A 17086-nucleotide genomic window follows, 5' to 3' on the forward strand; every position below is an offset into this window, starting at 1 on the left:
AGGTCAAAATGCTAACGATTACATGAGATTTTGGAAAGTCTTTACACAATTATATGTTGTTCATCCTTAAAGTTTGGTCCAAAATGCAGGAGCAGTTCACTAAATTTGCTCTCTTTTTTTTTGTATGGTCCAAATATAAGACTGCTGACTCCACTTATTTGGTTGAACGTATAGAACTTTTTTTCTGTACGTTTGATAATGCAAGTGTTTCATTTTTGTCAATGTTAGATATAGACAGATATATAACATCACAGGGGAAAGATCTGTAAATACTGCTGCATGCTTGAGGTATGTGTCGTCATATTTTCTAATGGTATTTCTTGTGCTTGGTGCATATTGTACTATCTTTTTGAACAAAAAACGACATTTGAGAACATTGAAAGGTTTCTTCTTGATTGCACTAAACTTGAACCATATAATGATCATGACAGGTCTTACTGCCATTTGAGCTTCATTATAGCATCCTCTCTTCTCTGTACTGTGTTCAGAAAAATGGAACCAATTCATACAGGTTAATGTCAATTAGAGCGTCGTCACAAAATTGTCATATTTTGATAGATTATGCCTTGATCTATATACAGTCAGGTTGAGTGCTTGTCAAAAAATATTGTAGAACTTTGATGGGTTATATACTGACGGATATACCCATCTCAGATTAGATAAGATTGTGTCTGTCTCTCAAGGAATTGGCATATTGGTGCACTTGTTGATTGATTCAGTTGCTAGATTGTGAAAACAGGCCAATAATCAAAATGATACAAACATGTTGATGATGGGATGCTAGATTGCTAATGGTGGTACATTTATTGTCTAAACATGCCATGTGAATGTTAAAGTTAGTATACATAGGATATTTGTTGTCAACTGAAGTTCAACCAGACTATTGGAGGTTGACTACAGTGTTACAAATCTAGATCTAGATTATTGGGCAAGTCAGGTCGTATCCCTACATTAATTAAAAAATTCAGCTTCACATCCATGAAATCTGCACGAAAACGATCTGACTTTGAATTTTAATGCAAGACAAGCACCATTGGCGTCTTGTTTTCAGAGGATACCCTTGCTCATCTCTTACCTTATTTAAATGTCCACACGATTCCCCAAAATATATTGAAAATTTCATATCAGATCGCATCTCTGCTTCATTAGTATTTAACAAACCAACACCGAACTGTTGCCTTCATCCCTGTCTGAGATCAGCTTTAGGAATATTGTGAGAGAAAAAAATAATATATTGATTCTAGCTGTTCAGTACATGTGGCACAAGAGGTCCTAATACTGGAATGACTGCACAAATGCACTATTTGTTAGGTTACTCAGCCAGACATAGAAGGTTACAGAAGCAGTGATTTAGGAGGATATCAGACAGGGTGTGTACAGAGTTCACTCATATTATGTAGCACAATAAACATACAGATCAGAAACTATGCAGCAAACAAAAAAGGGCAAGCAACTTATGTTTGTAATGTGTGTGTGTGTACGTATATATATGTACATACATACATACATACATATATACATATACATCTATATACATACATATATACATATACATACATATACATACATATATACATATACATACATATACATACATATATACATATACATACATATATATATATATATATATATATATATATATATATATATATATATATGTCTCTGTGTGTGTATTTAGGTACATGTATATGTATAATATATGTATATGTACGTGCATGCATGTATGTATATGTATATATATAGACATACAGGTGTGCGTGTGTGTATACATATTTACTCTGGTTTAATGAAGCAATCAAGAGTTAGCCATGACATATTTAGATTGATTTCATATTTGGTTGATAGAGAACAAGAACTTATGGGATTTTTATTTTTCCACTTTTTTGGCACAAATTGAGCCCAAAGAATGAGTAGAAGTCTTGATGAAGGATCCAAAATTGCTTCTCAAGTTAGTGCATTGATGATTCGATGCCACGAGAGTAATATAGATGGTGGAATTATGGCATATATGAGCTACTATAATAGTGTCTGTCCCTAGATAGGAATACTAGACGAACGAGGATCCATAAAGTCAACCCTAAGATAGTTGAGAAGAGGCTAGATGATTATAATTATGATTATAGTACTCGAGGACTAATAGAGCTACAGGACGCATGAATAACGTCTATAGTTACTGAATGCACGGATGGAGGGGAAAAATGAAAATCACTAAAACTATCCCCTTTTTTTTCTTTTTAATTTTCAAAATGCAAAATCATAAAATACATGTTGAATATTGTTTCTCAAACCAAGGAAGCAAAGTGTCGATAAAACTTAAGGATAAGTCGAAGGATAGTTTAAATCCAGTTAGCTGCCACTCATGGATTGCTATGTCGCAAGCCTCAGCTAAGTTCTTAGAACCAGTCCTACCGGTTTAGATTACATTTTTAAGGACCAGGATTATCAAATACAAAAATTTCTTTTCCTTTTTTGAGAGGATTAACATAAATTCTCTCATGTCACTATGCTGCTCAAGTATTTAGTTTGGCAAATAGGCCATCAGTAAACAGACTCCACTGAGAGATTTTCATACATAGTAGTTCCAGAAAGAGAGATGACTGTACAAGAAAATTCAAGGATTTCTTAATGCTATTTAAATTTATTTGCATCATCATCATAAACAAAATAAGGTCGTTGCATCAACCCGAGGACCATTTAGACTGACCCAGTCACATGTATCAGACCCTTGACAGATTAACAGGTTAAAGATTGCCCTATCTCATGCATGACAATTTATCAGAAGAGGGCAGATAAATTACAACTACAAGTACCGTATATTACCATTTTTTGATACACTCATAAATCAGTAAGGTACATAAGCAACCTACGTACCAAAAAAGTCTTATTTTTCAGGTCGCCAATTGACTCGCCATCTCCTCTTCTCTTGCATTTTCTTATCGCACAGAAACCAGTTTCCAAGAGAAGGAAGTCAACCACAGACAATCTTGATGGTATTCCATCAGGTTTGAGATGTTGAACACTAAATTTGGAGGCAGTCCTCATTCCTTGATGTATATATGGCCCCTCAGCACCCGAGTTGAAACGGAATTAGCTAATTCCATAGTCGTCCTCATCAACTGGTTCAAGCCTCCATTCACTTCCATAGTAAGAATTTGGAAGGCCCAGCCAAAACTTGAAGGCCTCGGCTGCCCTTTTCCTCTCCCTCCTCCTGTCCTGCCTTGCCTGAGAAGCATGCTTGCTTGTAAACATCCTGGAATGCAACTCCACATATATCCTCTTGTACTTAGTCTTGTTGGGTGAGATCCCATTCTCCTCCATGCAAGCCACAATCTCCAGAGCCTTTTTGAAGAATGCCGCACGCACACACACATCAGCCAAAGCATCCAGCAACCCTTCATCTGGCCTAAGAGGTGGCGAGGCCTTACACCTCTCCTTCACTTCATTCCACAATAACAGAGCCTCCCCTGGCTTCCTGGCCAGCGCGATACCATTAGCAAGGCTTCCATAAGTGGCCACATCAGGTTGGCAGCCTCTCTCCTTCATTTTCTCCATAAGCTTCTTAGCTTCCTCTACGAATCCCAATCTACAATATCCCTCCACCAGCATGTTCCAAGCCACCCTATCCACCTTAACCCTTGAGTCTTTGTCCATCTCATCGAACACCTTATGTGCCAACTTCGGCTGCCCCGACAGCGCAAATGCCTTCATTAGAGTCGTGTAGCTGACCTTGGAAGGTGCAATTCCACGCTCCCGCATCTCATTGAAGTAGGCCAGGGCACCAGCACTGTCATCCACCAGTATGCACCCATCAATAAGGATGTTGTATGAGACAACGTTAGGCTCGACGCCTGCCTTCTCAGACATCTCGCGTGCAAGCTCCTTCGCCTTGTTCAGCTGCAGCTTCTGGCAGTAGCCCTTGAGGAGCACGTTGTAGGTGATACGGTTGGCAGGCACCCTGGCACGGGCCATCTCAGCAAGCACGCTGCGCGCCCGGTCCATCGCGCCCACCTTAACAAGTGCAGAGATAACGGTGGTATATGTGACATGGTCCGGGTGGCTCGAGGGGTCTGCCTCCTGCTGCATTGCCTGGACCATGCGGACAACATCATCGACGCGGCCATCTTTCATATACCCTTTCATCAACGTAGTGTAGATTCTGGAGTCAGGTGTGTATGTCTTGGGAAGCAACGGCAAGAGATCATCATCGCCATTGGCATCACCGGAATTTGAGTTCACAGCAACGAGCTTTTCAAGAAGAGCATGAGCTTCCTTGTCGCTTCTATCACTTGGTTCATCAGCATTCGAGTCCCTGAGTATTGAGCAAAGGTCCCGCCGGCCTTCCCGCATCGCCTGCACCAACCTCTCGCCAGTCTCGAGATCGCCGAAGCCCACATAGGCTGCAACGAGGGAATGCAAGGTGGTGATACAAGGGACCAGCGCTCTTTGGATAATGCGTTCCAAAGCGAATACCAGCAGGTCCTTTCGCTCGGCTCTGGCGAGCATCTTGATGAGAACGTTGTACGTCAGGACGTCGGGCTGAGCGCCGAACTCGGGCATTCCGTCGAACAGCTGGGCGAACCTCCGGACATCCCCCAGGTTAGCGGCAGCGTTCAGGGCGGCATTGAAGGCGGCGGTGTCGGGGCGGGCGTCGGCCGCGGCGTCGCCAGGGATGCGACGGACGCGGCGGAGGACGGCGTCGAACAGGCGGAGGGCCTCGGCGGGACCGTCGTCGGGGGCGGCTGCGAGGCGGCTGACGACGGCGCTCCAGGCCTTGACGTGGGGAAGGTAGCCGGAGCGGAGCATGGTGCGGACGACCGAGACGGCATAGAGGGTGGCGCCGGAGCGGGCGGCGGCGGCGGCGAGGAGGCCGAGAGAGTTTGCGTCGAGGCGGTGGAGCTGGCGCTCGTCGCGAAGGCGGCGGACGAGGTCCTGGGCGCGGGTGAAAGCGGCGGGAGTATTCTGGTAGGAGAGCTGGGCGACGAGGCGGCTGAGGCAGGTGGAGCTCGGGAGGTGAGGGCACCGGGTGTAGGCCTGATACGCCTCCTCCGTCTTCCGCTGGCGGAGGAGAGAGAGGAGGTGGATATCGTGGGATGAAGTTGGGGTGCCGTCACCGGGGGTGAGGTTGAGGATAGGGAAAGAGACCTGGTTGGAGGTGGGTTGGGCTCGGATGGGAGGATGGTGGTGATGGAGGGGTTTGGTGGAATGGTTTGGAAGCTCGAAGGGTTTAGTGGAGGGGATGACTTGGATTCGAGAATGGAGAGGAGCAGAGCTCATTGAAGGCTGTTGCATCGTTATAGTTGCTCTTTATGGACGAATCATTAATTTGAAGAAGGTAGTGTTTTCTGGAGTGTGAATAAGAGGGAGGAGATGATAGGGGAGAGAGGATGGAGGGAAGAAAGCCATGGATGGAAGCATTGGTGGTGCCTCGGCTGGGTGGATGGATATGGGGCTGACTACGTCGAGGAGATGGGATCCTCTTGTTCGAAAGGATCACTGCTTGGTCTTGGGTTTTTTCAAGTCGGGTGGGCTCGGTTACTGATCTGTGGGCTTGGTTCAGCTCTGAAAGGAATCGCTTAGGTTGATGGAATTGATATCTGGGCCTTCCCATCAAGCCGGGCCGGATGAGAGCCACCATTTGCAGCGTGTCAAGGATAGGCTTAATCAAAGGCGAGATCGTTGTCCTTTCCTGGAGACTTAATTAAGCCAGTCTTATGTTCCTCACCTGTTCACGTTATCTTCAGGAGACCGCATCCTGCACAGATTTCAAAGCATTTCGAATTCATTCGTTCGTCAGCATAGAAGTAGCCGTTGCATAAATTAATAGTGAATCCTTCTTTCATGTGAAAGATACAACCTCTGTTCTCCCTCCGAGGTTCAGGTTATATCTTTCGCACGAAATAATAATTGATCTCCCATAGCGACATTGGCTGATGGATTGCTCTAGGTACAAAATTTAAAGCACTTCGAACACCTTCATTCATTCATTCGCACAGATTAAATCAGTCATATGTTCCTTACCTTTTTACCTTCTCTTTGATGCTGTGGTGTTGGCGTCCCTTTTAAACCGGACCAATTGGATGATGAAGGCAATGATGTAGGCTCATACTATGGATGTTAGAAAGTTACATACCGTATCATGGAAGACCTCGGTAGAAAGTAATATACTATATCATGGACGACTGTTTGAAGCTCCAAAGAGGAAGGGGAGATTGGTATTTCGGTCATTGGTGTTTGATGGGAGCCACTGCTCAACAAAGCCTCTGAATAATTGATCATGGATTGGAGTAACATAGGAGCTTGTATGATGAGAGGAAAAAATATCGGTTCGATGGCCACTGGAATATCTACTCCGTTTTCACAAATTGCTCTGTAATCTGGAGGAAAATCTAGTGAAAAATATGCTACAATTTGGAGGCACTCGGGTCCTGACCTACAGTCAGTCACTACAGATAGAGTCACGGTGAATGGATTGCCGATTTCCTGAAACGTTGTTTCCCCGAGCTCTTGTTTCACCGATCATTATCGAGACACCTATTACCATGACTCGGGTATAGGACAATATTATGTTGGGGAGAGGGATATAGAAGCAATATCGAGTTACACGGGATTGCAAGAAAGCTCCGGGGAGGAATCATGGTGAGGGTGCGAAATGAATAAAAATTGTATGGGGCGGGCACCGTAGAATATCTTATAGAACAGAATTTTTATTTTACTATATTTTTTCTAGCGTCCATCATAAAAAGAAAATCCAAAAGTCAAATAAGAATAAGACTCCAACTATTGATAGAGTTCATCAATTTTGTAATTTTAAAAAAATAAATACGAGATAATTAATTGCTTGATATGGAATATCGGTCAGCATGTACTGATTAAAAGTATATTCTAAAAAAACTGTATATTGTTTTACCTAAAAATGAGTATTGGATCACTAGGTGCATATCAGATAAGTTTGGAGTATATACTATAAAGTCGATTAGTGTACATCATCAGCTATATACTGTGTATTGGTGAATATAGTATTTTGAAGATTGTATATTAATTTACTTAAAAGTTTGTATTGGATTGCTATATGACTAATTAGACTATATATCATCTGACCATGTATTGGATATTGGTTGCTATATTTTAGAAATTACGTATCGATTTATCTAAATATGTGTATTGACTTGCAAAATAGTTTGTTTGTGACTCCATTAACAGAACAGATCTATGATCTGCTCCAAATTTTTTTTTCTCTAGCGGCCGCCCCATATAATTTTTGTTCGTGTGAACTTCTCGTGGGTACGGCGTATCAAATCCCGCTAATGAGTCTGATGCTATTGGGAACTTGATGCTTCCTATTTTTACGAGTCATCTTATTCACGGTCTCTTGGGACTTAATGAAGTCGTGATCTCGGGCATATTGGAAACCAGCGACTGTTGTAGAATGGATTAATGGCTTCGACTTATTGCAGCATCCTTGGAAGCATTCTCGGCGCGAAGTTTTCCCTTCACCAGGTTCATCGTTTACCGAGTAACAAACTGGTGTCAGCCTTTGAAACTAAGGGCTCGTTTGGTTCGCGGAAAGCATTTTCCTTCCTAGGAATATGATTCCTAGGAAACAAATTCCTAGGAAGAGAATGCCTAGGAAAGTATTTTTGGCATGTTTGGTTGACCATGGGAAAGTGACAAATTTCCAAGGTGCTTATGTTTGGTTGGCCATCCACTTTCCTAGGAAAGTTATATATAATTCCTATTATGCCCTTAATAAAAATTAGGTTTTTAATGCCTCTTTAATGCTTCTTTAATGCTGAAGGGACTTTTTGGAAAAAAGTAAAAATGGAGTGATTCCCGTCTCATGGGAAAGTAACTTTCCCATGAAATATGGGAATCACATTCCCATGGGAATATAACTTTCCCTTCTCTCTCCTTTGAAAACTCCAACCAAACAAGAGGCATCTCATTACTTTTCCGTTGACCACACTTTCCTCCTTCTTTTTCCGCGAACCAAACGAGCCCTAAGAGTGATTGCCATTTCCCCACTGTTTATTACATCTTACTAAATCGTTAAGTTATGATGTACCGGTGTTTCTGCTTCTTGTTTAAAGAAAACAACGTTCTAGTCACCATCCAGATTAAACTTTGTTAGGTAATAACTTAATAATGAACATGTAGTAATGTTCATAATTGGAGTTCTTGAACTGAAAGATGGATCTTAGTCTCATCAACAAACAAGACATATATATGTTACAATTATTTAATAATCGCATTAGTTCTGAACAAGTGGTTTACCTTCGAAGGGCATGGGTCCTCTTACTAGCTCAGATTCCCATGACCAATGCATAACAACATATCAAGAGGCTAATCAAATTTTAAGAGCTTGTTTGAAAAATCCAGCAGAATTAAGTTCGATTTTCTATGGAAACTAGGCTAATTAATTTGCCCAGTTAGGCTGAAATTCCATCTACGGATCTTTTGGAATGTAGGCGAAAAAAAAAATCTATAAACTATGGAGATTTTTTTTTTCCATAAAATTTGGACTGGAGAGGGATTTGGTTGATATGAGGGTTGCTTAAATAGACCTTATAATCTATGATCCAATCAGAAATCCAGCCCAATCTCACAAGATTTCTTTTTTATTGAAATTTAAAACCTAATAAAAAATATTTTTCTCTTTGACACTATATCATCTGTGACATGATATTAACAAATCAACCAACTATTGAAATACAAACTGGGCAAGGCATGGGTGATACATCCTCAAGTGTTTGAACCTGCATAAATTTATCAAAAAAGGGTCTTTTTTCCTTTTTTTTAACATAACAAACAGAGAAGAAGCAAGGCTGTGGGGTTGTATGAATACGGCGTGTTTCTTATTCTCTTCATTACCAACAGTTATGCCTCCTCATGAGGAAAAGCCATGAGTGTGTTAAATAATGTTGAATGAACTTCTCCAAGCCAAATGGCAATCCAGCTTCCTGGCTACTCCCTGTACCGTAACACTGCAAATGATCATCCAACAAAAATAACACGTCTAGATCAAGACAGAGAGACCACATTATTGGAAGTAGCCACACGCTGTTTTCTCATGTCGATTACCCATCCCTTGTACAAGGCGGTGATTGATATTAGAAGGGGGCATGCGTCGGAGTTGGATATTATGAAGCATTACAAGCATAGGTCTTGAAAGCCCCATGCATATCATGAAGTCTCATCAAGACCGCTGGATGCAAGACGTCAAAAGCTAATGGCGTTTTGCGTTGTGTCTCTATGTGGCCTACTCACAGTCCCAGCTGTTGGTCCTTGCTTCTCGTTCTTTCACGCCTCTCCTTGAACAGTGTGCCTGGAGTGATGTCACGTTATTATCCCCTCCCTGCTGCCGATGTTCAGCAATTGTTAGGGGGTGTTGGCTGCAGGCCGGAGATGTATTGCTTCAGAATGACTCAACTATGGTTATTGGCCGGTTTTAAAGAGGCACCTATGGATGGATGAGACCATAGTTTGTGGCAACGTGGCATTTCAGCTAAGCACATATATGGAGAAGCCAACGAAACCATAGAGTGATCTCATACGTGTGCAATCATTCTGAAAATAACATTTATGTTGAAGAGAAGGAGTTGTCTAATGCCGTTTGGAACTTGTTGTTTTTTTGACATTTTTGAATGTATCTGTGCTATTATTGTATGAATCAACTGTTTCAGCAAAAAAAAAAAAATTATTCTGAAGTAAATGATGGTAGGAAAGTGCCACTTTATTTTAACACAAAAAAATATATATTCTTTTCATTAAAAAAATAAATTTATCATTGATGAAATATATGAAAATAGTATTCAGCCTTTTAAATATGAATTAAAACCGTTAAGTAGTGAAGCTAATGAGGCCGCAAACTGGATGGCTGCTTATGTAGTCAGTCATTCGGATAATATTCTGTGAGCTGGAGATAAAAAGTTACATCTGGTATTTCAAAATATTTTATTTTTAAATTTTATGGTATGTATTCATATCCGTCTGATATAAAAGACAGCTAAGTGGTACCCACCACAAACGGAGCCTCGTTTTAAAAGGCAAAGGCTGGAAGCCACGTTGGTAGCCACCAAAAGCGGCGGAGATTTATCCACCTGCCGCCAAGACGGCCAAAGCCCAGGCCTCGTTCGAAGGATAAAAGAAATCTACAAGGCGATCGCAGGACCGGTAGGTACGGCATGGTTGCACCGCTCGCCGGAACACGCGGACACAGCGCACCTGACCCCACGTGTCCGCAGCGTCCAATGTGCAATCGGTGCTCAGATCTGAGGTTGATTCAGTTCTTTTTCTTAATTATTTTTTGGTACGAGATTTCAGCTCTTTTTTATTAAATTAGAAGAGCGGAAATGACGAATTAGTGCATGCTCTGTTATCATGAAATAACGGCCCCCTCGAAACCGTTACGTATTATTATTTTAATAAATTAATGCAACCACTGCTCCTCGCCCATCTCTACCGGGGATTAGAAATTTGGTCGTAAAATATTATCTGCTATCACGGTTGTTTCAAGTTATTACATTCCAACAAAAAGCAGTCATTTGCCATCCAGCATTATTTGATTTTGCTGCTGTTTGTAGAATAAAAAGCCAGTTCATTATTGGTTATTATAACAAAGAATAAGAATAACAGCAGTTATATACTCAAGTCACCATCCATATATATGATGGAAAATACTGTTTCAATCTCACATAAATTTGAATTGAAAATATTATTTCATTCAAATAAATAACAACAATATCAAATAATACCTATAAAAAAATTAAGAGTAAGCTGAATGACAAACTATATGACTAATCATATTGGATCTACACAATCAAATTCTACTCTATAGCTTCTACAGTAATATTTTAATTTTTATCTTTTGATTTTTATAAATATATTTATATTTATTTTAAGTAATTAATTCATCGGTTTATTTTATAGCTGCTATTGGTTGCAACATATTAGCAGCTCGACGGTAATCTTCATAAAAATTTTCATTACGGATACATAGGTTAACGTAATCAAGCACCCGTAAGATCATTTTAATTGCCTTTTGCAATGCCAGGAGGGGTGTACTACTCATTTGGCGAGGCCCTCACAGATCATAATGACGACCGTTAAACCATTCAGAAGAAGGAGATCACGATTAATATATAAACAAGGACAAAGAACGACAAAGCCCAGCTGTCCCTCCCATCTGTCTTTCCTCCCTCCTGGTTCCATCAAGAGCCCCCTTTTGCTTTATTATTATATGTACGCTTCCTTAGCCGGGAAAATAGCACCCTTGTCTCTGACCCGAGCCCCTCCCTCCTTATATAGCTCACGCCTCACTGATCCCTTCCCCACTCCCTTCTCGCAAACCAGGATCTTACTCCCTATACTGCATCTTCTGCACCTATCTTTAGAGAAGAGAGATAGAGATGAAGAAGGGAGAAGAGATGGGGCAGCAGTTGGAGGACACTGCGCTGACCAAAGTGTTCGTAGGTGGGCTGGCTTGGGAGACGAGCAAGGACGTCCTCAAGGCTCACTTTGACGAGTACGGTGAGATCATTGAAGCCGTCATCATCTTCGACAAGGTTACCGGCCGATCGAAGGGCTATGGTTTCGTAAGTTGAATTCTATGATCTCATATAAGCTACTACTAGCTGCAACCGATAACCATAATTAATTACCGAGCTTCGTTTCGATTGTTTTAGCATTCTGTCTCTGTCGTTATTTCGAGTTTTTTTTTGCGTATTTTTAAGTAACTTTCTTCCAGGTAAAATCTTTGATCTTCTCTTTTACTTTAAGGTCATAAGTTCGTTAGCTATGTCGTTAACCAGGTGACATTTAAGGAGGCTGAAGCAGCGAAGAAGGCATGCGAGGACGCCACGCCGGTGATCAACGGCCGACGGGCCAATTGCAACCTGGCATCGCTCGGAGCCCGCCGCGCCAAGTCCTCTCATCCTGCCATCCCCTCCCACCGGCCGGGTGTCCACTCTTTCGCTCCCTTTCCCCTCCTCTTATTTGGAAATAACTAAGACTAACTTCTTTTCCTTTAAATTTTTCTGATGGAAAGGATCGAGGGGGGTGTCAACGCGACCGCCGGCACGATGGTACTACTCATCGGGAACGCCACCGCCACCATCTCCCTTCCCCCACTTCCACGGCTTCCCTCCCTTCTCCTCCGCCGCCTACGGGTATGAGACATGTCTGCTGTCGATTATTATATCTTTAAACGATTCCATTCGGTGAAGAAAACCGCGTTCCCACGTTATCTGTGTTCTAAATGGTAGTAGTAGTAGTTTTCCCGTGGGCGCTGGCTCCTCTCTCTTTTCCCCCCTCTCTCTCACTCTCTGTCTCTGGTGTCGAGACCGTACGCTAGGGGTCGGGCGGAGCACGTGGATCCCAAAGCTGGAAGAGTGAAGAGTGAGGGGGGGGCAGAGTGGGCTTGCATGTGCCATGTCTATGGTCCCGACAAACCCGGAGAGGGTTGTGGCGCCCCGCATGGCTTTTTGGCTGATTACGTGTGTTTTCTGACCGGCTCCTGTCCACGGTGGCATGGTTCAAAACCGGGGCGCTTGGGACATAATAATGGCTGTCCTAATGGGTGCTCTCGGGAGGCCCTACTATATTGTGCACCCAAAGGAAAGGTCCATTTTTGCCCTCTGCTACAGGATATTTGGACAATGTGGGCCTTCAGGTTAAACATGTATTTAAAAACATAAATAGAATCTCAGATTGAGTGATTTCATTTATGGCTAAAACATTCTGAATTTTTTTATTTTCTAATTTTATTGAATATATCCATACTACAAATACATGAATCATCCATTTTAGCAAAAAAAAAAAAAAAGGTCTATTTTGATTTATAATTATATAGTATGATGGACTTTCATGATGTTTGGCGACATGCAAATTTTTTTTTCTGTTGATCAGGTATCCACCCTCATATGCGGCAGGAATGGGCTACAACCCGGTAACTTCTCACTTGGCTCATTAATATTGGCTCATTAATATGGCTGAGAACCCTTAATTTGATGTACAAAACTTAGTTTATCTTTTAATTGACCCCAGAAGCTAAGCCACACGGCCGGGAGGGGGCCCTACGTGCAGGGGCAGTTGCAACAATCAGCATACCCAGGGCAAGGAGGCATGGTGAGTCCAAATGCAGTCGTGCCCATGTACCCACTGTATCACTTCCAATACCAGCAATTACAGACCATGGGAGTTCCCACCCACCACCACATATTCCCTCCAATGCAAGCAGCCGGCACAGTAGACACCACCATATCCAAGCCCACTGCAGTGCCTACAACTAAAGGTACACTCTCCTCTCTAATCCTGGTCACTGCAGTTGCTTGCACCTGTAGAGATCGAACTTAATGGTACATCAAGATAGCATGAATTTGGTTAAGAGTGTTGTGGTCAAGTTTAAGATCCAAAGCCCGAAGTTAAAAGTAAAAAGAGTTAAGTGTGTTATGGTCAAGTCTGATCAAACTCACCTTAAGGTCTTATTAACAAGGTTTAGCCTTATTAACATTCACGAACTGCCTTTTTTTCTCATAAAACATGCATGAACTGTGTGTACCAATGGGCTATGGCAAAGTTTAGGCAGGATAATCAATTTGAAGAGTGCATGTAGTTCCTGTTTTACTGATTGACAATATAAATGTAGCTTTTGTATGACTGTATGTTTCATAAATTCAATATAAAAGGAAATAATAAGAACCTAGTGGATGATGCTGCAGCTTACTTACAAGTGAATTTTAGTTATGTTATATGAGCATGTGCCTTATAAACACATAAAAGAAAATATATTGCAGCAAATTAGAGAGATAACAAGTTTGTAGCTTACGATGTTGTCATAGCTCGAAATGCCAAAAGTTTTATATATGATCCAAGGTTAGTGATGACAGCAAAATTGGAAGGATAAGATCCTCAACAATGTTGTGAGACGGGATTGATTTAGCTTGCTTAACTAGAACGTGGATAGGGATTAGAAAGGATCTTCTTGGATTGATGTATCCCATCTGATCTCAAAGTCTAGCCTTTATAGAAACACTCCAACATTCGGATTTGGAAGCATGAGAGAAGTTGCAATAATCTTAGTCCATTCATACTCCAACGGATATAAAAACTTGGGTAATTTCTTAATGGAGCATCAAAATTCTCCATTTGTTTGGCCTTGCGGCCACAATTGTCGACATCTCCCACTTGGATATGAAAGCCAAAATTTCTTGCACTAGTTCCAACGAGATATCTTAAATACAGAGTATCTTAGGGTTTTACATGCTCAGATTGAATTACCCTTCATAACCATACTAGGCTTGAGGTTTAACTGGTTGATTCCATATCAGAAAGAATCTTTTAAAGTTGACGTGTCTCATTCAATCTCAAAGTCTAGCCTTTATAAAAAGTGCTCCAACGTTTGGATTATAAAGCAAGAGGAAAGCTGTGATAACCTTGTTCCATTCTCTAACAGTTAAGTTTGTTTTGGGCTTAGGTAATTTGTTGCAATGGAGTACCAAAAACCTCCCTTCATTTGGTTCAATGGCCACGATGGCCGACATATAGGCCTCTTGTTGACTAAATTTTCCTATTCATTTCTTTCTGGTATTTCTAGATATCGAGTATCACAACCAAGCACCATATTTTGCAATCTGAAAGTAAAAAATATATTATCTAAAAAACAGCATATTAAGATGTCAAATATCCAAAAGACGTGCTAAATATGAACCGGAAGGAACTTAAATTCTCTCAGCCTTTGATGATTGTCATTTCGAAGCATGTCATGAAACTCCTACTCAATATACTGTTCTACTAAGTAGTGTAGTTAGAGAAATATGGACGGCTGCTGCAAATGCTTCCAGAAAAATCAAACTGCCAATGGTAAATGATTCATGGTCAATGGGAGCCCAAAGTTCGACGCTGCTAGCAGCAACTTACTGTAATACTTACAATCAGAAAATTTCAAACTGCTGCATATCATTTATGAATAACTGCATCTTAATCTGTTTTAAGATGACTAAGTAGCATAACCAAGTGTTAGATGTATGGGGAACATCCTCATCATGCAGTAAATTCGTAGTATGCTGAGAACAAGTCAGGATATGAACAAGTTCATATCCCTGCTGATACAGTTCTTTGTTTATACTTTTTCAACTGCGTCATTTTTCTTTCTTTTTCTTTTCTTTTTTCTGTATGTGTGTGTGTGTGTGTGTGTGTGTGTGTGAGAGAGAGAGAGAGAGAGAGAGAGAGAGAGAGGATGATATTAAACGTTAGTCTTGAGTTTTAGAAGCTAAAGCTGTAGAACTCTTTCTTTCTATAATAAGCTTCAAAATTAATTGCTTAAAACTGATCTACTTAATTCAAAATGTTGCTCGTATTAGTCTGTTTTGATACTGAGTCATGCTGTACTTTAAAATGTATATATATATATATATTCATGTTCTCTTTTCATTCAGATATGTCATGCATTTAAAAAAAAAAAAAAAGGGTAAAAGCCAAACAACAGGTACATACCATGGCTTAGAAATGAGAATCCATCAGGCCTCATGCATTGTACTAATGAACAAACATTGTATTTGGCAGTAGAATAAGTTACAAGCTGCAGCTGAAAGTGTTTAGAACAAGAGGCTTAGGTGGCAGATGACATCCGCTGAAGCGCTGTACTTTAGCCCTGGTTCTACTGGATTCACAGAAAGCGCAAATGTAACAAAAGAAGCTTTGTTCTGCTTACCGAAATATCTACGCCTTCAGTGAACTATTGCAAGAACCTGTACACTCTCAAACGATCACATTCTTCTGCCATAAAGTTGCAGCTTTTTCCTCCTAACTTCATTCTTCATTGGTTGTTGATGGTCACCAGGCTTGGTTTTTATATCTAAACTTGCAGATAAATTGTGCCCGCCATTGCATCGATTACACCAACAGATAAACAACCAAATGGCTTGATGACTGTTTTTGCACAGATTGTCATTCTCTTCTGAAGATTTCTTTTTTCATTTAAGAGCGTTTTCTTTTGGACAAGAAGTTTGCAGCAGGTGTTACCTAAACGTGAACCTAACATCCTCACATACCAGCAAGCTCAGAGTTTCTCAAAATAAGCTGTCTTACTTTGTCAAGAAACTAATATCAAATTAATTTCTTTCACTGTGATGTTTGAAGGAGCTTTTCTATTTTTATGGAAGGGGAGGCTAGAAGCCACCCAATTTTATTATTGGAAAAAAAATATACTGGTACAAGAAGGTTAGAAGGACTAAAGACAGCCTATTAAGCAAGGAAAGAGGAAACGAAAATATCATATCTTCACCTCGTCCAAGATAAAAATGGTGATGGGATCGTATCAGTTGATCATAGGCTGAGTCACTGAATGTAGTTTTTCTCGAGGAATGCAAGAAATCCTATACATCATTATACTCTCTATAAGGCTTGCATACCTAAATTCGATCCAACTCTTCCTAATCTTGAAAATTATGTGGACTGCCCAGCCACCCTACAATGTGGTGATCGGCAGACTTGCTACTGTTAAGGCATTGATACTTCTCCCAATTTTTGTTGAAACAGACTTGTAGTTAAAGGATCATTAGCCCACCAAAGCCACCCGCCCACAATAGATTCACACTTTCTCAAAGAAGCAATATATGTTCACATCGTGATGTGGAAGCCTCCCACTACAAAATTGGAAGCACCGAGTCCAAAAGGTAGGCTTTTCTTCCATTACCCTCCTTTCCTCGCATCATCCAATACCTTTCCCACCCCACAAACCACAAAAAAGGGAGCCTATTCATTCAACATGGCTTATATTAAATGAGCAGAAGTCTGACAAGAACTATGAACATTTCAGAAATTACTTGTTTATATAAAAATAAGACATAACAATCTTTCTAGGCTTTGGATTGGGACATTGTTTATATAATAAACTGAGATCCACTTTGATTTGCATTATCTTGACTAAATACATAATTTTGATGGGAGTTTCTCTAGTCTAACTGCAGAATTTTGTTTAAAATGATAATTCATCAATAATCTGTTCATACTTTGAGCCTGCAAACATCACCTGGCACGGAGATCTCCAATTAAAGACATACAGAATAATTAGATAACACAAACTCCA

The 17086-nt window shown here is 40.8% G+C and overlaps 2 protein-coding genes across 3 annotated transcripts; one reads left to right on the forward strand and one right to left on the reverse strand.

Annotated features, from left to right (window-relative positions):
• Positions 1 to 2601: 2601 nt before the first annotated feature.
• On the reverse strand, positions 2602 to 5496 carry LOC103702861 (pentatricopeptide repeat-containing protein At3g09650, chloroplastic). Its single transcript, XM_008785455.4, has one exon. It carries the CDS (start codon positions 5290 to 5292, stop codon positions 3091 to 3093), a length of 2202 nt encoding a protein of 733 aa, XP_008783677.1. The 5' UTR covers positions 5293 to 5496; the 3' UTR covers positions 2602 to 3090.
• A 5756-nt stretch (positions 5497 to 11252) lies between these two features.
• Positions 11253 to 16123, forward strand: LOC103702860 (probable RNA-binding protein ARP1). Of its 2 annotated transcripts, none has more exons than XM_026802865.2 (6): positions 11253 to 11594; positions 11811 to 11958; positions 12047 to 12167; positions 12907 to 12946; positions 13045 to 13291; positions 15565 to 16123. In XM_026802865.2, exons 1-6 carry the CDS (start codon positions 11409 to 11411, stop codon positions 15567 to 15569), a joined length of 747 nt encoding a protein of 248 aa, XP_026658666.2. In that variant the 5' UTR covers positions 11253 to 11408; the 3' UTR covers positions 15570 to 16123. The 2 variants fall into 2 exon arrangements, with proteins under 2 accessions (XP_026658666.2, XP_008783676.2); XM_008785454.3 differs by having other exon boundaries at positions 15562 to 16122.
• The last annotated feature ends 963 nt before the right edge of the window (positions 16124 to 17086 follow it).

Source organism: Phoenix dactylifera, chromosome 3 (genome assembly GCF_009389715.1).
Source record: "Phoenix dactylifera cultivar Barhee BC4 chromosome 3, palm_55x_up_171113_PBpolish2nd_filt_p, whole genome shotgun sequence".
Lineage (NCBI taxonomy): Eukaryota > Viridiplantae > Streptophyta > Magnoliopsida > Arecales > Arecaceae > Phoenix > Phoenix dactylifera.